The following is a 26520-nucleotide window of genomic DNA, read 5'->3' on the forward strand; positions in this document are numbered from 1 at the left end:
TGGCGGGCTTCACTGCCATCTAGGGACACGCTGCTGGCACCGCTGTCCCAACACCGCAGCAACCAGGTGACAATAGATTCACCCGAGCGCCGTACAAACTCCTTTCTTGAACCTTGGATTTCAGTCATCTTTAGGGGCCGACGAGTAGTGGTAACAGTGACTCCATCATCATCGCTGTCTTCTCCATGTCTCTCACTTTTCTTAGTGGCCTTTTTAGGTGGTGGTGGTGGTGGTGGTGGTGCTGAGGAGGGCCCCTCGCCTGGATCTTCCTTTTTTTTCTCTGCTTCTTCTTCTTTCCGTTCTAGGCGCGAGGACGGCCGTGTCCATTTCTGGCCTTCCACAGGGGCAACCGACACTGATACCGGTGCTTCCTGTGATTGGTCAGGTGTAACTTGGAGGTTTTCGTTTTTGCTTTGGACCTTGGTTTGGAAACCATTTCTCTCCAGAATATCAATTATAGCTCGATAAGCACAAGCCAGACCCCAAACAATCCATTCCTTCTCAGATCGTCCTGAGTCACATGACTCCTTACCTAAACACTCACTGAATTTCTCAGGGTCCCACAGGTGCTCAAGATCAAAATTGCATAACACCGGGGGTCCCCACGCTTCTAATTTCTTTCCTAATTTTTTCCACCTTCCCTGCCATTCAACACTCTCTGGTTTTGAGGAACGCTCCCTCCACATGATGTAAATTACTATTGCAGAGAGTGCATTCAGAAAAAACAGATAACACAGTTGCCAGGCTGACATCCTGAATATAGGTAAAGACCTGAAAAGAGTAACTGGAAACCATTCCAAATGCTGCATAATCTGTCACGTTAGCCAGGGTGTTTAGGCAGGAGGCATGTAACCCCCTCAGCACACTAAAGTAGCTGTATATATACATTGCTCCGGTGCTGAACACGAGGAGCTTAAAAAGAAGCCAGCATGCTGTAAGGTACATGAAAAACCTTAGTCCACTCTGCACCAGATTTACAATGGAGTGCCAATACTGCGCTGCCCGCATTCTCCACCAATAATTGTCACGGTGTTGTCCGTGACAGTGACCCAAGGGAAACCGAGAAGGGAGAGGGGAGAGAAAAAGAAACTCCGTCAGTGGCCGCGCGGCCGCCCGAGCAGAACCGCGCTCCGGGAGGGGGAGGGGGAAACGGCGGGAAGAGATGGGTCTACAAGAAAACAACGGCACGATCTGAGAAGGAACGGTAACTTTACTAAATCTAATAAAATTGAACAATTGAGAGAGAGATAAAAATTTCCAACCCAAAAGCTATGAGCTTACGTTAAGGAGGACCTGCAGGGGAAGCACACGTGCTGAACCTCCACGGCAGCCCAGAGCAACGCGCCCAGACCGAGCGCCGCCTGCATCCGGTGCCGAGCTCCGCCCCTCCCCTCTGCTGCTCCCCCAGCATTAACTCCTTCACTGCTGCGTGATGCTCTGATGTGGAATACCGGCATCAAAACCACAAAACCACAACAGATTCCCAGTGTGTCCTGGTGGATGCCCTGCTGGACTTGTGAGATTCGGATCTCGTCGAGGCTCGGAGAATTTCAAAGCTCGGAGAAGTCCTCTAGATGCCACTGTGATGCGGCACGAAGCCGACGTGGAGGCACACAGAAGGTTCTGGAACCCGCCTTGGATGCGAGTTTTTCCAAACACTATTCCTAATAGTGGGAAACACTGGGCATTTCTCCAGCTTCAGCTCCGTGGAAGAGCTCTGCTCTTCATTCTGTATCTGTGCGTGACCTATGTGCTAGGGCTCGGGCTGCGTGGATGCCTCAGTTCCACAGAAAACCAGGTAGTAGCTGGGCGGGCTTTAAGGTTCCTTCCTTCAAGAGTCCACCAGCTCCCACACTCTCCCTCTTCGTATTTGATTCATTGGCTTCGATTCCAATTCAATGGTGCTATACTGTTTTCTTTGGCATTCGGTGTCTTATTTCAGAAGTGAGTTCTCCTCCTCCGATCGTTGCCGCTGCCGTTGCGATGCGGGATTTGGGGAAAAGGGGAAGGAGGGAACGTGCAGTGAAGGTGGGGGGTTAAGGGCAGAGGTGGGAAAATGCGGGAGTGATGCTCCGGCTTATTTCCAGCTGAGTTAAACTCTCCTGCATGCAGAGATCTGTGGGAGAGTGCCAGAAGTGCTGTACCAAAGCATCTTCACTTCCTCCATTTTGACTTGATCTGTTTTACTCATTTGCGATAAAAAAAACGAAGCAAAGAAACCAACCCTAAATAAATAAATAAATAAGAAAACAAATAACAGCACAACTTTTCTTTCTGGATTTGATTTAATTCTATGCTCGGTTGTGTCCAAATGGTAGGTTTTACTATCCCCACTCACACAAGAAACCTCAGCTGTAATTCTGAGGGCTGCTCTGAAAGTAATGCCTCCTACTCTGTGATGTCGGCCCACAGCTCCAAAAGCAGACGGTGGTGGTGTGGCAGTAAACAGTGAACCTTTCCAATCGTATTCCATTCCATTTTGTTGCTGATCTTTATGAAATAGTGCTGTTGTGCTCCTTATGTCCATGAGAGTTTCTTTAGCAATAAATAGGAGCCAGGAAGGCAGAAGGAAAGAGGTGTGGGACGGACAGAGGGGAGATTTGGGGTGGGGGAGAGGGGAAAAGCGGGATGTGGCAGAAACGAGCTCCGGGAGTAGGGAATGGAGAGAGCCGGGATGGAAAGAGGGGAGGTTTGGGGTGGGAGAAGGGGGAACTGAGGGCGAGGTGGGGAAGAGGAGCGATGGGAGGCAGCAAAGAGGAAGAAGGAGGAATCTGCAGTGAGAGAGGATAGCACCGGGAATAGGGAAAGGGGAGAGCCACAGCGGGAGAGCTGGGAATGGGGATCGGGTTATAGGGATGGGGAGAGAGTTCAGGGCTGGAGGAAAGGGGAGAGCCGGGGTGGGAGAGCGGAGCAGTGCAGTGGGAGAAGGGAGCTCCGGGAACAGGGGACTGGGAGAGCTGGGAAAGGAAGCGGGGCGGTTTGGGCTGAGAGAGTGGGGCACCGGGACTACGGAACGGGGTCTCGGAAATTGGGAAGGAGCACTGGGGTGGCAGTGGTGAGAAATGAGAAAAGCTCCTTTTATTTTTTAAATCTTATTATTTTTTATATTTTTATTTCTTTGGGGTTTTTTAAATTTTTTTCATTTGGTTTTATTTTAAGGCAAGTTGCAAGTGTCTTTAACACTTCCTGTGCCCTATGACTCTTCTCATCCTGGAGCTGAGTTTCAGGCAGTCAGCCCACCTCCTCCAGCGGTGCCTGCGGCTCAGGTTGTGCTCCTTCTGCCCTCGGGCTGTGTTTGGTTCTCGTTCTGTTCGCATCCTGCTGCTGCTCGCTGAACTTCCCGAGCTCTTGCGTGAAGAAAGCCAGCTGTAACATGAAAACAGACCGCTCCCCTTCACACGCAACCTGAGTTTGCTCACTCACCCGGTGCTACGGCTGTCACTGCTGAGCGTGGGTACTGAGCTGTTGCACCTTCTCCTGGAGGAAGCAGATCTGCCAGTGGAATAGAGGGGTGTTATGGTTTTATGATTTTTGTGGTATTGTTGATATTCCACATCATAACATCATGTGGTGTATTGGGAGTTAGAGAGTTAATGCTCCAGCTCTGTGGATCGTCGATAGTTCTGGGTGTACCTGTCTCAGAAGAGAAGAACTGCATTCCCCAGAGGACTTTGCGATGCTTTGCATTTGTACATATTTCCGCCCAGAGGGAAAGATAAAAACTGTCTGCGGTCACGGGACTCTCTCTTCCCTTCGGGACCGAGCTCGGCAGTGGGTGTTTGTTGCAGCCGTCTGCCTTCAGCGTTAGCGTAAGGCCTTCGGTTTATCGGACACTCTCTCTCTTGCTCATTTTATTTGATACATTTGCCTCAACTCCAATTATATTATATTATATTGTGGTTTTTTTTCTTTTCTGTTATCTTATTTAGTAAATAAGCTTTCCTCCTCTGATTGTTGCTGCTGTTTTTTTCTTAGGCCCATATCCCTTCTTCTTTGTCCCTTTTCCCCTTTCCAAGTGTGTGGGCCTGTGGGTCCCCTGCCTCAATTGTCACGGTACCGGGTCAAACTGTCCCGCAAACCGGTGACATTTTTGGCGCCCAACGTGGGGCAAAACTAGCTGCCTTATCCGGACAGAGACATACTTTAGATTGAATCTCTGTCCTTTGTTTAGAAGCTTATCTGTACTGCAGGTCCTGTACGGCAAAACACGACCTTGAAGTCCAGGCATACTGCCAGTTCTTCTGGGATATTTGTAAACTTTTGGGGTGCTGTCAGCTTGTTTGAGTAAAAGAAAAATAAATGTTTTTACTGTTTCTGTTAAAACTGCCCTTACAGGGATTGTATTTCATTGCTTTTTCCCTTTTAATGCTCAAAACGTACTGGAACTTGGTTAAGCTTGCCATTCTGATTCATGGAGTCTGGTCCCTATATGACAAACTAAAGATGGGATGGAGGCACCTGCCAGATAGCTGGGCACCCCGGCTAATGTAACAGACGATACCATGTTAACAAACCAAACAATGCTGGAATGGGTGTCCAGGTTCTCCTCTCAGTTCCTTATGAATTTTCAAGATTACAGCTTAGGGACTATGTTAACGATGGGGATATCAGTCCTCCTGAACGTATCCCTTATAATGGCACTTTACACCATGCGGAGGAAGTTTTCCCAGAAACAGAGAATGCTGAATGGCAGGGAAAGTGGAGAGTTTTAGGAGAGAAATTAGAAGCATGGGGTCCCCCGGTGCCATGGGATTTTACTCCTGAACACTTGCAGGATCCTGAGGAGCTAGGCCTGTATCTGAGGAATGGGTGTTGCGGCTCAGGAAGATCTGAGGTGGAACAGCTTATCTGGGGTTTGGCTTATGCTTACCGAGGCATATATACTGTTCTGGAGAGAGAGAGTGTCCAAACTGAGGCTCAGACCAAAGAGGAAAACCTCCCAGGCACATCTGACCAGCCAAAGGAAGCACCAGAATCAAAGTCGGTTGCCCCGGTAGAAGGCCAGAAATGGAAACGTGTGTCCTCATGCCTAGAACGCAAAGAAGAGGTGGCAAAAGAAGAGGAAGATCCAGGCGAGGGGGAGGCCTCAACACCACCACCACCAAGAAAGGCAACAAAGAAAAGTGAGAGGCATGGACATAGTGATGATGAGGATGATGAGAGAGTCAAAGTTACCACGTTTTGTCGACCCATGAAAATGTCTGAGATCCAAGGCTCAAGAAAGGAGTTTATTCGACGTCCGGATGAGAGTATTGTCACTTGGTTGCTTCGGTGTTGGGACAACGGGGCCCTTGACTGTAACGAAGCTCGCCAAGTAGGAAACACTGCCCGTGATCTGGCTGTCGACAGAGGGATCAGCAGGTATATGGATGGAATCGCCAGCCTCTGGCAAGGAATGTTAGTAGCTGTGAGGGAAAGATATCCCTACAAGAGTGACCTGGCACCTCAAGTGAAAAGATGGAAAACTGTTGAGGAAGGCATCCAGTATTTGAGAGAAACAGCTGTGGCGGAAATGTTGTATGATCCCACATTTGATCCTGATGATAGGGACCATGATCCAGAGAAAGTAAGGAGTACACCCGAAATATGTCAGAAGCTTTCAAAAACAGCACCAGAAAGGTATGCCGGTACACTAGTGACAACGTTCAACAGATATGAGGACCAAGACAGAAAACCCCCAGTTTTTGAACTGATTCTTACACTTCAAAACTTTGAACAAAAATTTCCGCCATCACACGCTTCCATTTCAGCCATATCAAGGTTAGAAGGACAGATGGAAGACGTGTTAGAGAAAGTATCCTGACTGATTGATAGGGTTGAAAAGATTGCAGCTATCAGAAGCAAACGCCGTCCTGCTCGAGCAAATGACAGCACTCACTTCACTAACTTCATGTCACGCGCGGCTCTGTGGAATTACTTACGTGAAAATGGAGAAGATATGAAGGAATGGCATCAAAAACCCACCCCTGCACTGCGAGCACGGGTGAGAGAATTACAACACAGACCAACGACCAGTGAAGTTGTTCCTGTCACTGCAGGTGACCAATAGAGGGGCCCTGCCCTCAGCCAGAGGAGGGAGAGGGAAAATAGAGTGTATTGGACTGTGTGGATTCGGTGGCCTGGCACATCAGAACCACAAAGATATAAGGCACTGGTGGACACTGGTGCACAGTGCACTCTAATGCCTTCGAGTTATAAAGGGACAGAACTGATCTATATCTCTGGAGTGACTGGGGGTTCTCAGGAACTGTCTGTGTTGGAGGTAGTAATAAGCCTCACCGGTAAAACCTGGCAGAAGCATCCCATAGTGACTGGACAGGGGGCTCCATGCATACTCGGTATTGACTATCTCAGAAGGGGACATTTCAAGGATCCCAAGGGATACCAATGGGCTTTTCGAATAGCTGCTGTAGATGCAGACAACATTCAGCAGCTGTCTGTTTTACCTGGCCTGTCAGAAGATCCGTCTGTTGTGGGGGTACTGAAAGTGAAAGAGCAGCAGGTACCTATCGCTACAAAAACAGTGCACAGACGGCAGTACCGCACCAACAGGGATTCCTTGCTCCCCATTCATCACTTGATCCGTCAGCTAGAGAGCCAGGGAGTGATCAGCAAGACTCACTCACCTTTTAACAGCCCCATATGGCCGGTGCGTAAGGCCAGTGGAGAATGGAGGCTGACGGTAGATTACCGTGGCCTGAATGAAGTCACACCCCCACTGAGTGCTGCTGTGCCAGATATGTTGGAGCTGCAGTATGAACTGGAGACAAAAGCAGCCAAGTGGTATGCCACCATTGACATTGCCAATGCATTCTTTTCTATTCCTTTGGCCACAGAGTGCAGACCACAGTTTGCTTTCACCTGGAGGGGCGTTCAGTACACCTGGAACCGTTTGCCCCAGGGGTGGAAACACAGCCCAACCATCTGCCATGGGTTGATTCAAACTGCATTGGAACAGGGTGGTGCTCCTGAGCATCTGCGATACATTGATGACATAGTTGTATGGGGCAATACAGCAGAGGAAGTCTTTGATAAAGGAGAGCAGGTTATCCAAATTCTCCTACGAGCTGGCTTTGCTATCAAGCGAAGCAAATTGAAAGGGCCTGCACAAGAAATTCAGTTCCTAGGTATAAAGTGGCGAGATGGACGTCGTCACATCCCAACAGATGTGACTAACTAAATTACTGCCATGTCTCCACCCACCAGTAAGACAGAGACCCAAGCTTTTCTGGGTGTAGTGAGCTTCTGGAGAATGCATGTTCCAATCTACAGTCTCATTGTGAGCCCTCTCTATCGGGTGACGCGGAAGAAGAATGATTTTGCCCTGAGCAGCAGCAGGCTTTGAGCAAATTAAGCAGGAGATAGCCCGTGCCGTGGCCCTGGGGCCAGTGCGGACGGGACAGGATGTAAAGAACATCCTCTAAACTGCTGCTGGAAAGGAAGGTCCCACTTGGAGTTTGTGGCAAAGAGCTTCTGGAGAGACCCGAGACCGACCCCTCGGATTCTGGAGTCGGGCGTACAGGGGGTCTGAGGAGCGCTACACTCCAACTGAGAAGGAAATCTTAGCTGCGTACGAGGGGGTTCGAGCTGCTTCCGAAGTAATCTGTATTGAAACTCAGCTTCTCCTGGCACCTCGACTGCCAGTGCTGAACTGGATGTTCAAAGGAAAGTTTCCCTCCACCCATCATGCTACTGATGCCACTTGGAATAAATGGGTTGCGTTGATTACACAGCCAGCTCGGATGGGAAACCTCTGTCATCCAGGAATCCTGGAGGTGATCATGGACTGGCCTGAAGGTAAAAAGATTGGAACAACGTCAGCAGAGCAGGTATCACGTGCTATAGAGGCTCCACCATATAATGAACTACCTGACAATGAAAAGAGATATGCCCTGTTCACAGATGGATCATGTCGTATTGTGGGTAAGCACCGGAGATGGAAATCTGCTGTGTGGAGCACCACACGACGAGTTGCTGAGGCCACTGAAGGAGAAGGAGAATCAAGTCAATTTGCAGAGGTAAAGGCTGTCCAGCTGGCCTTAGATATTGCTGAATGTGATTGGTGGCCAGTACTTTATACTGACTCATGGATGGTGGCAAATGCTTTTTTTTTTTGTGGTAACAGCAATGGGAACAAAATGACTGGTAGCGAAGGGGTAAGCCAATTTGGGCTGCTGAACTGTGGAGAGACATTGCTGACCGAATAAAGAATATGGCTGTAAAGGTGCGCCATGTAGATGCTCATGTTCCTAAGAGCCGGGCAACTGAAGAACAACAAAATAATCACCAGGTAGATCAAGCTGCTAAAGTTAAGGTGGCCCAAGTAGACTTGAACAGGCAAAATAAGAGTGAATTATTTTTAGCTTGATGGGCCCGTAAGACCTTGGGCCATCAAGGAAGAGATGCAACATGTAAACCCCCAGAGCCCTGCTCTACCAATCCAGCAACACATCAGGCCCCTGCTCCCTGCGATGGAGGAAGCAGTGCTCCACCGTACTAAAAGAACCAACTCCTTGCAGCTTGCTGGGAGTCTCAGGGATCCTACAGAGAAACTCACAGCTCCTGAGGACACTGGCAAGCTCCTGCTGGCTTCACTAGCTCACCAAAATCAAACTCTACTTCCAAAAAACTGCAGTCCAAGCAATGTAGCTTGAGCTGAGCCCAGCAAATGTGATGGCCCTTCAGCAGGAGTTCTCGTGGGCATTTTCCCAAGGTCAAAGCAAAGAGCTTCAAGCTCAGAAAAGAGGCAAGCATGCACTGGAGAGCACTCTGAAACCTCTGTGCCGCGGGGATCAGCTGCTTGCGCTCTCCTGACCCTTGTGTTTCATTCATCAGTGCACTCGGAAACCACTGAGAGCGTCACATGCACATCCATACACAGAGATGTGCAAGATGACACACAGAGCATCCATACACAGCTGATTTTCCTTAGGAAATGGCATCAAAAATCTGCTTGTAGGAAGAGCAGAGGACAAAAGCAGGCACGGTGAGAGAACTGCTTTTGTTAGCAAGGAAAGATGATATGAATCTCCTGGGTTAAGTCCCTTCTGCAGAGAGTTCCAGCGAAGCCATCTCCTTTGCAAACTCTTCCTGTGAGAGGAGATGTGTTTGGGATTTCCCCAAGCTGGGGTCTCCAGCATTCTCAATCTCATTGCACTGGGGGTTTTCGCATGAGAAATGAGAAGTCAGCCCTGAAAGAAATTCCTCCTGCAGGACAGACGCTTCCAAGGCACTCCATTCATAATCACTGGGCAACATTCAATGTGGAGAGAGCTCTGGATGAAGCTCTTCCTGCAGTGCTGGCATTTCTGTGGTCCCTGCGCTGGGTGGATCCGTTTCTAGCTGATCAGGATGCAGCAGTGGTTGTAGCTCATCCCACACCTGGGACAAGAAAATTGTGTGGTTCAACACCACACACAGCCACAGTGGGTAACCAGGCTGTGGCTCCGGTTGAAGCTATTCTATGTCTGGGGCATTGCAGGCTGTGTCTGCATTGTGCATGTGCTGGTAGGAAACGTGGCTCCAACTGCTTCTGAAGGTTCTCATATTCTGGGGGTGCTTCTACAGTCTGTCAGCACTGTGGATGTGCTTGTGGGCTTTGAGATGAGAACTACTTCTAAAACTCTTCTCACACTCAGAGCACTTTTATGGTCTCTCTCCTGAGTGGCTGCACTGGTGATCAGAGAGCTGGGAATCTCCATTTGAACGTCTTCCCACACTCAGAGCACTTGTACAGGCTCTTTGTTGAGTGTATGCACTGGTGCTTAACGACGCTGGAATCTATTTTAAAGCTGTTCTCACACTCAGGGCATGGATTCTGCTTTTTCCTCCGGCACACGTCCTTACTCCTGGGGTCTTCAAGCAGACTTTGACCTGTACTGAAGTCCAGTGTGTTCCTTGATGCCTTAACCGATGCTTTACCCTCTTGTGTCTTCATGTGCTCACCTTGACCTTGCTCCTGATCCACTTGCACATCCCTTCTGATTTCTTCCATGTAGATGCTACCACACTGTCTTTTGACCACAACACCTTCCTGCAGACCCTTCCATAGTTTTCTTATCCCAGCACCTGCTGGATGACAAAGAAAATCCAGAAATAGCACACGGTGCCCCAAATTCTCCTCCACCAGAGATATTTTTCATGGCTTCAGCTTCCTCCTTCCCTCCACCACCTCACCTGTGCTGACATCTCCTGCCACGGCCTCATGGCTACTCACATCTAGGATCCAGGGCTCTTCTCCTTCTTCAAGCAGAGAGATCACCGTGGGTTTGGGGGCTGGAAGTGGAGCTGCAACAATAGAAATAGTAGAAATGAGAGCTTCTCCATCATTCTGGCACAGCTGCTTGTCCAGCAACTTTGCACAGTGTCCCTCCCCACTGTGAAATATCAATTAGGGAATGAATGACACTGGGACAAAACACAGCAGCTTCCTTTGGAGCAAAGATTGAATCCACATTCCTCACCCCTATGCCTCTCCTGCCTGCTTTTCCCGGCCCCTACCCGAGATGGATGTGCTGAAGCCAGTGCTGCTCTCCTGCAGGTTGGGATGGTCATGGCTGGAAGGCAGAAGTTGAACTGCAGCTTGTAAAATAGAAATGTTAGTAGAGCTGTGAGGGAGCACAGCTGTAAATGAAAAAACAAAAGCGCGATAGCAGGGCCTTTATTGAGATACAGGCACAGTACATCATGATACCAAAGAAAGGGGAATTAACTCCTTCCTCTCAGCAATGGTTTGCATTCAGGAATGCAGCAAACTCTGGTGCCCTGGAAGGAATAGGGCAAAAGTGGGAGGGGCCCAACCCACACTGGCTCAGATGATATATGCGCTCAGAGATGAACATTTGGAAGCACCACCGAGAGGAAAAGAGAGAGAGAGGATGGGTGGATCTGGGTTCGTCCACTCTGGTCACTCAGGTGCTCATTCACTGGTTCAGGCTGTGACCAGGCAATCCTGTTGCTCTCCAATCCTTCACAACATGAACCAACAAGTGAGCGCATAGGGCATAATCTCCTGCTGTTTCACTGCCTCAGAATACAAAGTGCGTTGGGTCATGCCTGCAATACCCGCCACAGTGCATATTGTGAAGGCACTGGTGGCCATTATTTGCAGTCCTTTTTTCTGATGCTGTTGGGCCAGAATGTGAAGTTCCTTCAGGAGGCATATCTTCTTCTCTTCTTCTTAGACTTCAGACATGCCATTCCTTGTACATAAAACCTTGACCAAGTCTGGGCACAGGAGTGGATCCAGGTGCATGAAGGCTCCTTACCTCTGTGGTTTGAGGAGCTGAGACAGAAATGGGCACCACTCTGATCCTTGTGACACAACAGGAGGGGCTCCTATCGGTATGTGTGCAGCCCTACCTCTCTGCAGTATATCCAGCCATCTCCAGTCTTATTGAGGTGCCGTTAAATCACTACAAGCATATCTGTTTTGAATGAGTGAAGGCCCACACAAGGATGAAAGGAGAGAGGTGTTACTGCAAAATGCCAGGTTTGGAAGCTGCATATGAAGGAAAGAATAACAGAAATAGATGGGAACAGGGAACAGAAGCTAAAGCAGAGGAAAATCAATCTAAAGAATGGCATAAAAAAGACGGCAGCATGCCCCAAGCAGACTGCCAGACCTTCGGCAGTTTCACAGCTCATTCTCAGCTGATATCTGCTCCCAGGGGACAGGAGGAGCTGAAGGAGGGGGTGTCTGAAAAAATTCTGAGATCATTTCAGGAGACAGGATCTCAGGTAAAGAAAATGTCCTTGCACCTTTGGAGGAAAAGGATAAAAGTATTCTATTGTGACTCCAATGCTTCTCGTGAGGCAAAATCACTGAGGACAAAGAGAAAGCAGTTCTATTATGTCCCTGGTGCAAAGTTATTGGGATTACAAGACTGTTTATCCAATAAAGCTGAAATGGAAAGTTTTAGAACAATCACTCGTGGATTTCTTTTGTTAAACCAGTATATTGGTTCTTAAAGTAATGCACTAATCCCTATTCCTGAGCAAACCAACCTATATCACCCTGGAGGAATTCCCTGTTCATCCATTCCTTGAGGGAGCTGGCACATTCAAGTACCTAGCACTGTGAGAAGGGACAATTGTCCAGCATAAGGTGTATTTAGATTAAAGTGTGTTTAGACTGTTGTGATTGGGTGCAGTTTGCATCAGCCAAGATAGATGTGGAATAAGAAACCAGCGTGTTTTACAGTATTTCTGTATGTATCATGGGTACGTTTCCAAAGAGAGTAAACTTCAGACTGGGGCATTCTGACCTATGTCAAATTGGCATGGGCACTAGGGAAAGGAAACTAGTTAGGGCAGGGGAAAGCCTGGCTCAGGATGGACTGGTGAACAACTATGGAAGGTATTGTTCTCCTACCACTATAAAAAGTACAGAACATACCCGAATATGGGGTGGGATTGGGAACAGACGTTGTATGGAAATATAATGTAGCCGTCACGTTGGAAGATTGTGAGCCTGAGATGCTCAGCCAGAGAGTGCCAGGACAGGTTTGCCTGCGTCAGACCCAGGGTATATAACGAATGGATTTCACTGATGAGTTGCGAAATTTCTCCCTTGTTAGCAGGGGGTGAGTGCCCATTCTTGCAATAATGAATACATTTGCTGCTATCACTGAGATTTTTGCCTAACCCAAAATTCTTGTCTTGGAGCATTTCTAACACAAAGTTATTAATTGACCGACATTGACTGGAGGAATTAGAGGGAAAAATTCAATTTTAGAATGGGGTCTTTTGTAGCCAGGAGAGGTGTGTGTAAGATCAAAGGCAGTTTGTAATGATGAAAAAGGAGGGGTTGATACTGACTGGTGGTCGTGGGATTAAAGCTAAGAGTCATTTTTTCTGGAAGTCTCCAACCTTTAAGGCGGGCATAGCAAACAGGTTCCCACTGATGTTAAGTTAAGCTGAGGCATCATAAGGAAGCTTTACTTAGCCCTGAGTGGGACCAAAGTGAGAACTTTTGGAAGGATCCGTTAAGCAGTGTTGCAAAGACGACTAGGGTGGGTTTTGTTTGTATGCTTGCTTGTTTTGCTTTGTTCTTCTTGTCAAGGGCTGTGTCAGATGAGGGTGTGTTAACCCACCCCTGTGACACTACCACTTTAAATGCGATAACAAACCATGCTTTCCAGAGAGCTTTGATGTGAGGAGGTCACATGTACAGCTGGGTTAGCAGCACAAAGCAAAAGGATGCAGCGTTGATCACGTCAAAGTTCAGAGGAACAAGCCCTGCAGAAAGATGTGTAGTGTTTGTAAATTGCAAAGCAGAATGTGAGACCCTGACCACACTTTTTCCCCACTGAAAACGTGAAGAAGAGGAAGAGGTCGTTCCCAATTATGCTGAGGGCGGTTCCTTCTGGGTGGCCTTACAGTCTGTAGATAGACACCAGCGAACATCAGAGCTGGCCCTCGTACAGCAGAGAGGTTAGCCATGCTGGTACCTTCAAAGGAAGACCTAACAGAGAAACCAGGAGAAGTTGTTTGGACAAGAAATCACCCAGCTGCAGGGAGATGCTGTCCTCGAGAGCAGGGCAGACAGCGATTGCCTCTTGCTGAGACATTTTCCGGGATAGGGCGCATAATTCACCCCCTGTGATCCAAGCAGAGACGGTCAGAGATCTACTCCTCCATCTGAACTGTCACAAGTCCATCGGGCCAGATGGGATCCACCCAAGGGTGCTGAGGGAGCTGGCAGAGGTGATTGCCGAGCCACTTTCTGCCATCTATCAGCATTCCTGGTTATCTGGAGAGGTCCCACAAGATTGGAGGCTTGCCGATGTGACTCCCATCTACAAGAAAGGCCGTAAGGAAGACCCGGGGAACTACAGGCCTGTCAGCCTGACCTCGGTATCAGGGAAAGTTATGGAGCAGATGATCTTGAGGGAGATCACACGACACGTGCATGGCAACAAGGGGATCGCACCCAGCCAGCACGTGTTGACCAAGGTCAGGTCGTGCTTGTCCAACCTCATCTCCTTCTATGACTGGATGACCAGACAGGTAGATGAGGGAAAGGCTGTTGATGTAGTCTACCTGGACTTCAGCAAGGCCTTCGACATGGTCTCCCACAGTATTCTCCTGAGGAAACTGGCAGCACTTGGTGTGGACAGGTTCACTCTTCTCTGGGTGGAGAACTGGCTGGAGGGCCGTGCCCAGAGGGTGGTGGTGAATGGAGTTAAGTCCAGCTGGCGTCCTGTTACGAGTGGTGTCCCCCAAGGGTCAGTTTTGGGCCCATCTTGTTTAATATCTTTATTGATGACTTAGATGAGGGAATTGAGTCTACCCTCAGTAAGTTTGCAGATGACACCAAGTTGGGAGGATGTGTCAAACTGCCTGAGGGTAGGGAGGCCCTTCAGAGGGATTTGGATAGGCTGAACAGCTGGGCTGAGCTCAATGGGATGAGGTTCAATAAGACCAAGTGCCGGGTCCTGCACTTTGGCCACAATAACCCCATGCAATGCTATAGGCTTGGGGCAGAATGGCTTGTAGAATGTAGAGAGGAAAAGGACCTGGGGGTGTTGGTTGATGCTCGGCTCAACATGAGCCGGCAGTGTGCCCAGGTGGCCAAGAAGGCCAACAGCATCCTGGCCTGTATTAGAAATAGTGTAGCCAGCAGGAGCAGGGAGGTGATCATCCCCCTGTACTCAGCTCTGGTACGGCCGCACCTCGAGTACTGTGTTCAGTTTTGGGCCCCTCACTACAAGAAGGACATTGAGGCCCTGGAGCGTGTTCAGAGAAGGGCAACAAAACTGGGGAGGGGTCTGGAGCACAAGTCTTATGAGGAGCGGCTGAGGGAGCTGGGATTGTTCAGTCTGGAGAAGAGGAGGCTCAGAGGAGACCTTATTGCACTCTACCACTTCCTGAAGGGGGGTTGTGGTGAGGAGGGGGTGGGCCTCTTCTCCCTGATAAATAACGACAGGACGAGAGGGAACGGCCACAAGTTGCGCCGGGGAAGATTGAGATGAGACCTGAGGAAGCATTTCTTTTCTGAAAGAGTGGTCACCCAGAGAGGCCACACACTCGTACGTCTCCAGCATGTGTGTATATGTGCTGTATATCAATAAATATAGTCCTGCTTCTCTATCGCTTTGGATCACATATTTTATTTGGATCCATCTGTGAAAAATCTGGCAAAGTCACGAGGGGCCAAAGGATGAAAGGAGAGGGGTGTTACCTCTCCTTTTTCCCTCTTCCCCTTCCCCGGGGCGTGGGCCCGTGGGTCCCCTGCCTCAATTGCCATCAATTGTCATTGTGTGCCTACCTTGGGGGTTATCTGCCCTACAACTGGCGGGCTTCAAAATAACAATAGTGTGTATATATCTATATATCAAATACGTCTTTCATTTGGAATACGTTCAAGTGGGGCAGGGGGGGAAGAAAATTACTCCCCTAGACCGAGCAGTCCCTGGTCCATTCCAATATCCACTTCCAGGGTTTATGGGGTTACTCTACGATGGGTTAGCGACAGGTTTTGAGAAATGGGGACGCCTGTGGTTTCCGTGGAGTGCCTCTCCGTCCCCGGCCTGTCTGATGAACTGTCTTCATGGTCTAGACAGAGATAGACTTCTTCCAGAGGAGCAGCAGCTACCGTCCCCGTACCGATGTATGGTCCTCTCCGGACGACCTCCAGACGTACATCTGGGAATGAGGTGTGAGGGAGGCCCCAATCCCAGAAAACATCCTGGGCGTAGACATTCGATGGGGTCTGGCTCTCCGGGTCACTGTGGGAGAGCTCGGATTTCGGCAGAGGTACGTTAGTATCGGGGCGATACGGACAATATCGAGGGGCCGTGCGAAACGTGAGCCCCATTTGTCTGCCGAAACCACGCCGGATTACTGATGTAAGACACTACAGAGCCCCGGGGGGGCAAGAAGAGATATCAAAGACGGGGCGGGAATTGGAGAGAGTAGGGATGATAAGGCCTGCACACAGCCCATATCGTTCCCCCATACGGCCAGGATGGAAATCAGATGGAGAATGGCGGTGGATGATAGGGAACTGAATAAGGTCGCGCCGCCCATCCATGCGGCCGCGCCCAATATCGCCTCCTTAATGGACGCTCAGTAGGGAAATCCAACCCGACCGTTGTGTCCTGGATTGAGCGCATGCGTTTTTTAGCATAGCTACGGCTAAAGGGGAGGCAGCAGATTCATGGACTGCCTACCTAAGTGAGAGGATGGGCTCTCAACCCTCAAAAAGTGCAAAATCCGGGGCGGTCCGTAAAATTTCTGGGGGTAGTCTGGTCAGGAAAGAGCCAAGCGTTACCTGATGCCGTCGTAGAGAAGGCTCAGGCATTTCCAGTCCCTACAGCACCGAAGCAGCTGCAGGAATTCCTGGGTAGATTGGGATGTTGGCGTTCCTTTATACCTTTACATAGACTCACCAACAAGGGTAGAGCCAAGAACCCAAACGGTGATGTTATGGTCGAGACCGCTTTGCCAATCCCGGGGTGGGTGAGAGATCTGACCCTCCTTCCTAAGACGGGGTGGGCCAGGCGCAGACGGTGGCACGCTGGGTCGCCTGTCTCAGTCACAGGAGAGGTCTGTCTTCCTCACCGTTGAAAGAGGAGCTCCAGAAGATTCTCGGCCCATTAACATATCATGATGCACCGAAACAGATTTCGGTTGCTCCGCCACGGATGAGTCCCGTCCAGGAAGGAAAATATCCTATCCCTGAAGATGCGTGGTACGCGGATGGGTCCGGCGTAGTGGAGAGCAGCAGCGTGCCATCCTGCCGCAGACACCATCTGAAGAGGGGGACGCTCGGAGCAGCCAGTGGGCAGAGCTGCGGGCGGCGCGGGTGGTTCCCACCAAAGGCGACGCTACCCTGAATATCTGCCCACAGAGTTGGGCTGCGCACGGGGGGGGCTCGCTCTTTGCACCGCACCGTGGGCCGCCCAGGAGGGGACGATCCACTCCCGACCGATCTGGGGCAGCGTTGTGGGGTTGGAGCTACGGAATGCAGTCGCACACAGAACCGCGCGCGTCTAACCGCGTTTCCGCTCATCGACCGCTACAGTCACCCGGAAACGACGTGGCCGACGCACCGAGCCGACTTGGACGGGTTGACAGCTCGCAACTATCGGACCTCGCTCGAGCACGCCGACACCGCGACGCCGCCTCTAAGACCGAGGTCGCTGCGTGAAAGCACCTCGCCAGAGGACACGGTGCCCTACAGAGATGCGCCCTGACCCGCGTGGACAGCGCGAGCGGGTTCGTAAGGTTGGAAAGGAGCTCCGAGATCGCCCGGTCCAAGGTCCGGCGGAGCAGTGCGATGGGATCGGTGAGCTTTAATTGGTCTCATTTCGCTTTCCGAGCTCTCACGGGATACGTCGGGTTGTGATGTGTGAATGTGGGGTCGGGGTCGGGATCGGGGTCGGGGGGAAACGGGGAGCGGGGTGGGGAGTGGCAGCCTGGAGAAAAGCGGTTGTGGGGTCGGTGGGATCTATGGGGTCTGTGGGGTCTGTGGGGTCAGTGGGGTCTGTGGGGGCAGTGGGATCTATGGGGTCTGTGGGGTCAGTGGGATCTATGGGGTCTGTGGGATCTATGGGGTCTGTGGGGTCAGTGGGGTCTGTGGGGTCTGTGGGATCTATGGGGTCTGTGGGATCTATAGGGTCTGTGGGGTCTGTGGGGTCTGTGGGGTCTGTGGGATCTATGGGGTCTGTGGGGTCAGTGGGATCTATGGGGTCTGTGGGATCTATGGGGTCTGTGGGGTCAGTGGGATCTATGGGGTCTGTGGGGTCTGTGGGATCTATGGGGTCTGTGGGGTCTGTGGGATTAATGGGGTCAGTGGGATCTATGGGGTCAGTGGGGTCAGTGGGGTCAATGGGACATATGGGGTTAATGGGGTCAATGGGGTCTATGGGGTCAATGGGATCTATGAGGTCTGTGGGGTCAGTGGGATCTATGGGGTCTATGGGGCCAGTGGGATCTATGGGTCCAGTGGGATGTATGGGGTCAGTGGGATCTATGGGGTCAATGGGGCCAATGGGGTCAATGGGATCTATGGGGCCAGTGGGATCTATGGGGCCATCTGTGGGGCCAGTGGGATCCATGGGGCCAGTGGGATCTATGGGGTCAGTGGGAAGTATGGGGCCAGTGGGATCTATGGGGCCATCCGTGGGGCCAGTGGGATGTATGGGGTCAGTGGGATCTATGGGGCCAGTGGGATCTATGGGGTCAATGGGATCTATGGGGCCAGTGGGATCTATGGGGCCATCTGTGGGGCCAGTGGGATCCATGGGGCCAGTGGGATCCATGGGGTCAGTGGGATCTATGGGGTCAGTGGGAAGTATGGGGCCAGTGGGATCTATGGGGCCATCCGTGGGGCCAGTGGGATGTATGGGGTCAGTGGGATCTATGGGGCCAGTGGGATCTATGGGGTCAATGGGATCTATGGGGCCAGTGGGATCTATGGGTCAGTGGGACCTATAGGGTCAATGGGGTCAGTGGGATCCATGGGGTCAGTGGGATGTATGGGGCCACTGGGATCTATGGGGCCAGTGGGATCTATGGGGCCATCCATGGGGCCAGTGGGATGTATGGGGCCAGTGGGATCTATGGGGTCAATGGGATCCATGGGGCCCGTGGGATCTATGGGGCCAGTGGGATCTATGGGTCAGTAGGATCTATGGGTCAGTGGGATCTATGGGGTCAGTGGGATCTATGGGGCCAGTGGGATCCATGGGGTCAATGGGATCCATGGGGCCCGTGGGATCTATGGGGTCAGTGGGAAGTATGGGGCCAGTGGGATCTATGGGGCCATCCGTGGGGCCAGTGGGATGTATGGGGTCAGTGGGATCTATGGGGCCAGTGGGATCTATGGGGTCAATGGGATCTATGGGGCCAGTGGGATCTATGGGGCCATCTGTGGGGCCAGTGGGATCCATGGGGCCAGTGGGATCCATGGGGTCAGTGGGATCTATGGGGCCAGTGGGATCCATGGGGTCAATGGGATCCATGGGGCCAGTGGGATCTATGGGGCCATCCGTGGGGCCAGTGGGATCCATGGGTCAGTGGGATGTGTGGGGTCACTGGGATCTATGGGGCCAGTGGGATCTATGGGGCCATCTGTGGGGCCAGTGGGATCCATGGGTCAGTGGGATGTGTGGGGCCAGCAGTGGGTCCCCGTCAGCGCTCGGACGAAGGGCTCTCGGGGGCGCAGCTGCACAGCGCGTGTGGGGCGGACACGGCCGCACTTGGGGGGCGGCGCCCGTTCACCACCAGCGCCAGCGGGGACGGCACGCGGACGGCCGCGAACGACAACGTCTGTGGGGCAGGGCGGACCAGTAAGGACCCGTACGGACCAGTAAGGACCAGTATGGGCCAGTACAGACCGGTATGGACCAGTATGGACCAGTACAGACCAGTACAGACCAGTACGGACCAGTACGGACCAGTACGGACCAGTAAGGACCAGTAATGACCAGTATGGACCAGTAAGGACCAGTATGGGCCAGTAAGGACCAGTATGGACCAGTATGGACCAGTATGGGCCAGTACAGAACGGTATGGACCAGTATGGACCAGTACAGACCAGTACAGACCAGTACGGACCAGTACAGACCAGTAAGGACCAGTATGGACCGGTACTGACCAGTAAGGACTGGTATGGACCAGTATGGACTGGTACGGACCAGTAAAGACCAGTATGGGCCAGTATGGACCAGTATGGGCCAGTATGGACCAGTACGGACCAGTATGGACCGGTATGGACCAGTACGGACCAGTAATGACCAGTATGGACCAGTACAGACCAGTATGGGCCAGTATGGACCGGTACGGACCGGTACGGACTGGTATGGACCAGTATGGGCCAGTACAGACCAGTACAGACCAGTACGGACCAGTATGGACCGGTACGGACCAGTACGGACCAGTAAAGACCAGTATGGACCAGTAGGGACCAGTAAGGACCGGTATGGACCGGTGTGGACCAGTCCCCCCCCTCCCCCCCCCCAACTCCAAGTCTCCCCCCTCCCCCCCCAGAACCCCCTCCCCCCCAGTCCCCCCCAGTCCCACCCCCTCCCCCCCCCAGTTCCCCCTCCCCCCCCTCCTCACTCCCATCCCCCCCCCTCCCCCCCAGTCCCCCCCTCCTCCCACTTCCCCCCTCCCCCCCCAACCCCCCCCAGTCCTTCCCAGTTCCCCCCCTCCCCCAAAGTTACTCCCTCCCCCCCCAGAACTCCCTGCCCCACAGCCCCACCCTTCCCCCCCCCTCCCCCCCCCAGAACCCCCCTTCCTCCCCCAGCCCCCCAAGTCCCACCCCTCCCCCCCCATCCCTCACAGTTCCCCCCCTCCCCCCCCAGAAACCCCTCCCCACCTGTCCCCCCCCTCCCCCCCAGTCCCACCCCTCCCCCCCCAGTCCCACCCCCCACCAGAACCCCCTCCCCCCCAGAACCCCGTTTCCCCCCCCAGCCCCCCAAGTCCACCCCTCCCCCCCCATCCCTCACAGTTCCCCCCCTCCTCCCCCAGAAACCCCTCCCCCCCCGTCCCTCCCCCCCCGAGAACCCCCTCCCCCCCAGTCACCCCCAGTCCCTCCCCCTCCCCCCCAGTCCCAACCCTCCCCCCCAGTCCCCCCCAGTCCCCTCCCCCTCCCCCCCCAGTCCCCAGCTCCCCCCCCCACAGTCCCTCCCCCCTCCCCCCCCAGTCCCCCCCTCCCCCTCATTCCCCCCCTCCCCCCCAGTCCCTCCCAGTCCCCCCCTCCCCCTCCAGTCCCCCCCCTCCCCCTCCAGTCCCCCCCCCCCCCAGTCCCCCCCCTCCCCCTCATTCCCCCCCTCCCCCCCAGTCCCTCCCCCTCCCCCCCCAGTCCCCCCCTCCCCCCCAGTCCCTCCCCCTCCCCCCAGTCCCTAGCCTCCCCCCCCCAGTCCCTCCCCTCTCCCCCCCAGTCCCACCCCTCCCCCCCCAGTCCCTCCCCCTCCCCCCCCCAGTCCCCCCCCTCCCCCCCAGTCCCCTCCCCCCTCCCCCCCCAGTCCCACCCCTCCCCCCCCCAGTCCCCAGCTCCCCCCCCCAGTCCCTCCCCCTCCCCCCCCCAGTCCCCCCCTCCCCCCCCAGTCCTTCCCCCCCCAGAACCCCTCCCCCCCAGTCCTCCTCTCCCCCCCAGTCACCCCCCCTCCCCCCCAGTCCCCCCAGTTCCCCCTACCCCCCAGTCCCTCCCCTCCCCCCCCAGTCCCACCCCCCCTCCCCCCCCAGTCCCTCCCCTCCAGTCCCCCCCTCCCCCCCCAGTCCCCCAGTCCCCCCCCCCCCCCCAGTCCCCCCACGACCCCCCCCAGTCCCCCCCCCCCCACCTTGCCCTGGTGCACGATGTGGATGTCGGTGGATGCTGCCCCACGGCGCCCCCGCCCCCCCACGGAGAGCGCCCACTGTGGGCCCGTCCTCTGCACCACTCAGCGCCACCGCCCCAGAGCAGTCCGACAGCCCCACGGCGCTGTGGGGCAGAGAGAGCGCTATGGGGCAGCCGGGGGGAAGATGTGGGGCAGCTACAGGATGCTATGGGGATCTATCGGGTGCTATGGGGCAGCTATGGGGCTCTATGGGGCAGCTATGGGGCACAATGGGGCTCTAATGGGGTGGCTATGGGGCACAATGGGGCTCTATGGGGCGGCGATGGGGCTCTATGGGGTGGCTATGGGGCACAATGGGGCTCTATGGGGCAGCTATGGGGCTCTATGGGGCAGCTATGGGGCTCTATGGGGTGGCTATGGGGCACAATGGGGCTCTATGGGGCAGCTATGGGCCTCTATGGGGCTCTATGGGGCGGCTATGGGGCTCTATGAGGTGCCTATGGGGCACAATGGGGCTCTATGGGGCAGTTATGGATCACTATGGGTCTCTATGGGGCAGCTATAGGGGCACTATGGGGGCTCTATGGGGCACTATGGGTCTCTATGGGGCAGCTCATGGGAGCCTCTATGGAGGGCTATGGGGCTCTATGAGGTGGCTATGGGGCACAATGGGGCAGCTATGGGGCGCCTATGGGGCTCTATGGGGCAGTTATGGATCACTATGGGGCTCTATGGGGCAGCTATAGGGCACTTATGGGTCTCTATGGGTTGCTATGGGGCAGCTATGGAGATCTATGGGGCTCTATGGGGCAACTATGGATCACTATGGGGCGCTATGGGGCGCTATTGGGGCTCCATTGGGTGCTATGGGTGCACTATGGGTCTCTATGGGGCAACTATGGAACTCTTTGGGGTGCTATGGGGCAGCTATAGGGCACTTATGGGTCTCTATGGGTTGCTATGGGGCAGCTATGGGGATCTATGGGGCTCTCTGGGGCAACTATGGATCACTATGGGGCTCTATGGGGCACTGTGGGTCTCTATGGGGCAGCTATGGGGCACAATGGGGCACTATAGCGCAGTTATGGGTCTCTATGGGGCAGCTATAGGGCACTATGGGTCTCTATGGGGCAGCTATGGGGCAGCTATGGGGCAGATGTGGGGTGGCTACAGGTCTCTATGGGGCAGCTATGGGGCAGACGTGGGGCAGCTATATGGCTGCTATGGGGCACTAAGGGTTAGTCCCAATTGGTCCCTATGGGTCTCTACGGGTCCCTATGGGTCCCAATGTCTCTCTATGGGTCTCTATGGTCCCAATGTCTCTCTATGGGTCTCTATGGGTCCCAGTGTCTCTCTATGGGTCTCTATGGGTCCCAATGTCTCTCTATGGGTCTCTATGGGTCCCAGTGTCTCTCTATGGGTCTCTATGGGTCCCAATGTCTCTCTATGGGTCTCTATGGGTCCCAGTGTCTCTCTATGGGTCCCTATGGGTCTTCTATGGGTCCCCAATGTCCCCCTATGGGTCCCAATGTCCCCCTATGGGTCCCAGCATCTCTCTATGGGTCTCTATGGGTCCCTATGGGTCTCTATGGGTCCCAGTGTCTCTCTATGGGTCTCTATGGGTCCCAATGTCTCTCTATGGGTCCCAGTGTCTCTCTATGGGTCTCTATGGGTCCCAGTGTCTCTCTGTGGGTCCCAGTGTCTCTCTATGGGTCCCAGTGTCTCTCTATGGGTCTCTATGGGTCCCAGTGTCTCCCTATGGGTCCCAGTGTCTCTCTATGGGTCTCTATGGGTCCCAATGTCCCTCTATGGGTCCCAGTGTCCCCCTATGGGTCCCAGTGTCTCCCTATGGGTCCCAGTGTCTCCCTATGGGTCCCTATGGGTCCCTATGGGTCCCTATGGGTCGCTGTGGGTCGCTGTGGCTCTCACATGGGCACTCTCTCGTGGGGCAGCACGCAGGCCAGCACGCGCCCCATAGCGGCCGTTGCGCTGTTGGCGCCGTCTCGGAGCGATCCCAGCGGCGTCACCGCGTCCCCCGCAGCTCCCGGCGCTCCCAGTGCTCCCAGTGCTCCCAGTAAGGACGGCGACAGCGCCCGGCGCCGGCGGCCCCGCCCCCTTGTTCTGACGGTGGGGGAGGGGAGGAGCGGACGGAGTGGGGTTGGGGGGGGGGAGGGGAGCCCCGAAATCGCACCCACCGCGGCTCGATCCCGACCTAAGCCCCGCCCACCGGGGGGGGTTAGCCACGCCCCCCTTTTTTTGCATAGTCCGCCTGAAGCCACGCCCACTTTACTGCTGCAAATCGGTGTAGTTCGGAAACAAGCCCCGCCCCTTGCCCTAGAACCCCGCCCCCCCACCCAATCCAAGCACACTGAGCCCTAAGCCCCGCCCCCTACACCCACTTCTGCCCCGAGCCCCGCCCCCTGAAGCCACGCCCACTTTAGCGTACCCAATCCACGTCCAGTTCGGAATCAAGCCCCGCCCCTTGCCCTATAACCCCGCCCCCCACCCCAATCCCCACACACTGAGCCCTAAGCCCCGCCCCCTCCACCCACTTCTGTCCCGAGCCCCGCCCCCTGAAGCCACGCCCACTTTACTGTACCCGATCCACATCCAGTTAGGAAACAAGCCCCGCCCCTTGCCCTATAACCCCGCCCCCCTCCCCATCCAATCCCAGCAAGCTGCACCCTAAAGCCCCGCCCCTCCACCCGACTTCTGCCCCGAGCCCCGCCCCCTGAAGCCACGCCCACTTTAGCGTACCCGATCCACATAGTTCGGAAACAAGCCCCGCCCCTTGCCCTATAACCACGCCCCCCTCCCTATCCAATCAAAGCAAACTGCGCCCTAAGCCCCGCCCCCTCCACCCACAGTCCCGCCCCCTGAAGCCACGCCCACTTTTAGCGTACCCAATCCACGTCCAGTTCGAAATCAAGCCCCCGCCCCTTGCCCTATAAACCCACCTCCACCCGATCCCCGCAACACTGCACCCTAAAGCCCCGCCCCCTCCACCCGCCCCACCCACTTCTGCCCGAGCCCCGCCCCCTTAAGCTACGCCCACTTTACCGTACCCGATCCACGTCCAGTTCCAAATCAAGCCCCGCCCCTTGCCCTATAACCACGCCCCCCACCCAATCCCAGTGCGCTGCGCCCTAAGCCCCGCCCCCTCCAACTGCTCCACCCACTTCTGCCCCGAGCCCCGCCCCCTGAAACCCCAATCCCCGCCCATTTCAGCCTCAAGCCCCGCCTACTTTTGCCCGAAACCCCACCCCAACCAAACCCCGCCCAGTTCTGCCCGAAGCCCCGCCCCCAGCGCCCATAACCCCGCCCCCCTCCCCCCTCCCCACCCAATCCCCGCCCAATTCTGCCTCAAGCCCCGCCCCCAGCACTCCCAAACCCCCACCCCCTCCATCTTATCCAATCCCCACCTACCGCGTTCCAAGCCACGCCCCGCCCCCAAGCCCCGCCCACTCCTGCCTTAAGCCCCACCCCCAAACCCCAAACCCCGCTCCCTCCCCACCCAATCCCCGCCCATTTCAGCCTCAAGCCCCCGCCCACTTTTGCCCCAAACCCCATCCAAAGCCCGTCCAGTTTTGCTCCAAGCCACGCCCCCATCGCCCTTTAACCCCGCCCCCTCCATGTCTCATCCAATCCCCACCTACCACATTCCAAGCCCCGCCCTCTTTTATCCCAAGCACCGCCTCCAGCACCCAAACCCCGCCCCCCTCCATCCCTCATCCAATCCCCACCCACCGCGCCCCAAAGCCCGCCCAATTCCCGCCCATTTCAGCCCCAAGCCCCGCCCACTTCTGCCCCAAGACCCGCCCCACCCGAACCCCACCCACTTCTGCCCCAAGCCCCGCCCCCAGCGCCCTTAACCCCGCCCTCTTCCACCCAATACTGCCTCAAGCCCCGCCCACTTCCGCCTCAAAACCCCTCCCCCAGCACCCCAAACCCCCGCCCCCCTCCATCCCTCATCCAATCCCCACCCACCTCAATCCAAACCCCGCCCACCCAAGCCTCGCCCCTCCCCCTTCCCCCATAGCCCCGCCCACTTCCGGCCCAGGCCCCGCCCCCTCTCTCACCGCCCCTCCCAGCACGGCGCAGATCCGGCCCAGGAAGTCGAGGAGGCGCTCTGTGCGCAGGCGCGGCTCCGGCCAATCAGGAGCCAGCTCCGCCGCCCGTTGCGAATCCCCTCCAGGGCGGCCCCGTAGCGCCCTTCGAACTGCAGCAGCTGCGCGAGCGCTGATTGGTGGAGAGCGCCCCAAGTCCCGCCCCCCCCCCTCCTCACTCCCCCCCGCCCACCCACCGCTGGGGGATGGCGCTCCCATTGGTCGGGGGAAGCCCCGCCCCTCTTACCCGCTCCCATTGGCTCTCACCGTGGCACGGTTCAGGTGGAGGTCCGGGTTGGAGGAGGCGGACGGGTCCACTTTCTCCTATGGGGCGGAAACTGTGAGACCCACAGCGCCCCATAGCGCCCCATAGCGCCCCATAGAGACCCATAGCGCCCCATAGAGACCCATAGCGCCCCATAGAGACACATAGCGCCCCATAGAGACCCATAGCGCCCCCATAGAGACACATAGAGACCCATAGGGACCCATAGAGACCCATAGAGACCCATAGGGACCCATAGAGACCCAGAGACCCATAGCGCCCCATAGAGACCCATAGAGACCCATAGGGACCCATAGAGACCCATAGAGACCCATAGAGACCCATAGGGACCCATAGAGACCCATAGGGACCCATAGAGACCCATAGCGCCCCATAGCGCCCCATAGCGCCCCATAGGGACCCATAGAGACCCACAGAGAGAGACCCATAGGGACCCATAGCACCCCATAGAGACCCATAGAGACCCATAGTGCCCCATAGCTGACCCATAGTGACCCATAGCTGCCCCATAGAGCCCGAACAGCTGCCCCATAGGGACCAACAGCGCCCCATAGCCCCCCATAACTGCCCCATTAGGTACCTATAATGCCCCATAGCTGCCCCATAGAGCCCCATAGAGACCCATAGTACCCCATAGAGACCCACAGCGCCCCATAGCTGCCCACCCCGCCCCATAACCACCCCACCCCCGCCCCATAACCACCCCACTCTGCCCCACAACCACCCCACCCCCGCCCCATAACCACCCCACCCCGCCCCATAACCACCCCACTCTGCCCCATAACCACCCCACCCCGCCCCATAACCAGCCCACTCTGCCCCATAACCACCACCCACC

General features: G+C 55.0%; 2 protein-coding genes across 2 annotated transcripts; one reads left to right on the plus strand and one right to left on the minus strand.

The window, feature by feature from the left end:
- Positions 1 to 19140: 19140 nt before the first annotated feature.
- Positions 19141 to 25720, minus strand: TTC5 (tetratricopeptide repeat domain 5; the record flags this gene model as incomplete). The annotated part of the gene is given in 7 exon segments (XM_065745828.1): positions 19141 to 19278; positions 21294 to 21313; positions 21357 to 21433; positions 23220 to 23411; positions 25278 to 25471; positions 25474 to 25518; positions 25664 to 25720. Coding segments are annotated over 7 exon segments (723 nt in total), but the record flags the coding sequence as incomplete, so codon positions are not given.
- LOC136054533 (shematrin-like protein 2) lies at positions 21518 to 22525 on the plus strand. The gene is given in 5 exon segments (XM_065745824.1): positions 21518 to 22000; positions 22003 to 22160; positions 22162 to 22294; positions 22297 to 22448; positions 22501 to 22525. Coding segments are annotated over 5 exon segments (951 nt in total).
- Positions 25721 to 26520: the final 800 nt, after the last annotated feature.

The sequence above is a fragment of the Cyrtonyx montezumae genome, unplaced genomic scaffold (genome assembly GCF_038088225.1).
Source record: "Cyrtonyx montezumae isolate F1298 unplaced genomic scaffold, pur_monq_1.0 scaffold_38, whole genome shotgun sequence".
NCBI classification, from domain to species: Eukaryota; Metazoa; Chordata; class Aves; order Galliformes; family Odontophoridae; genus Cyrtonyx; species Cyrtonyx montezumae.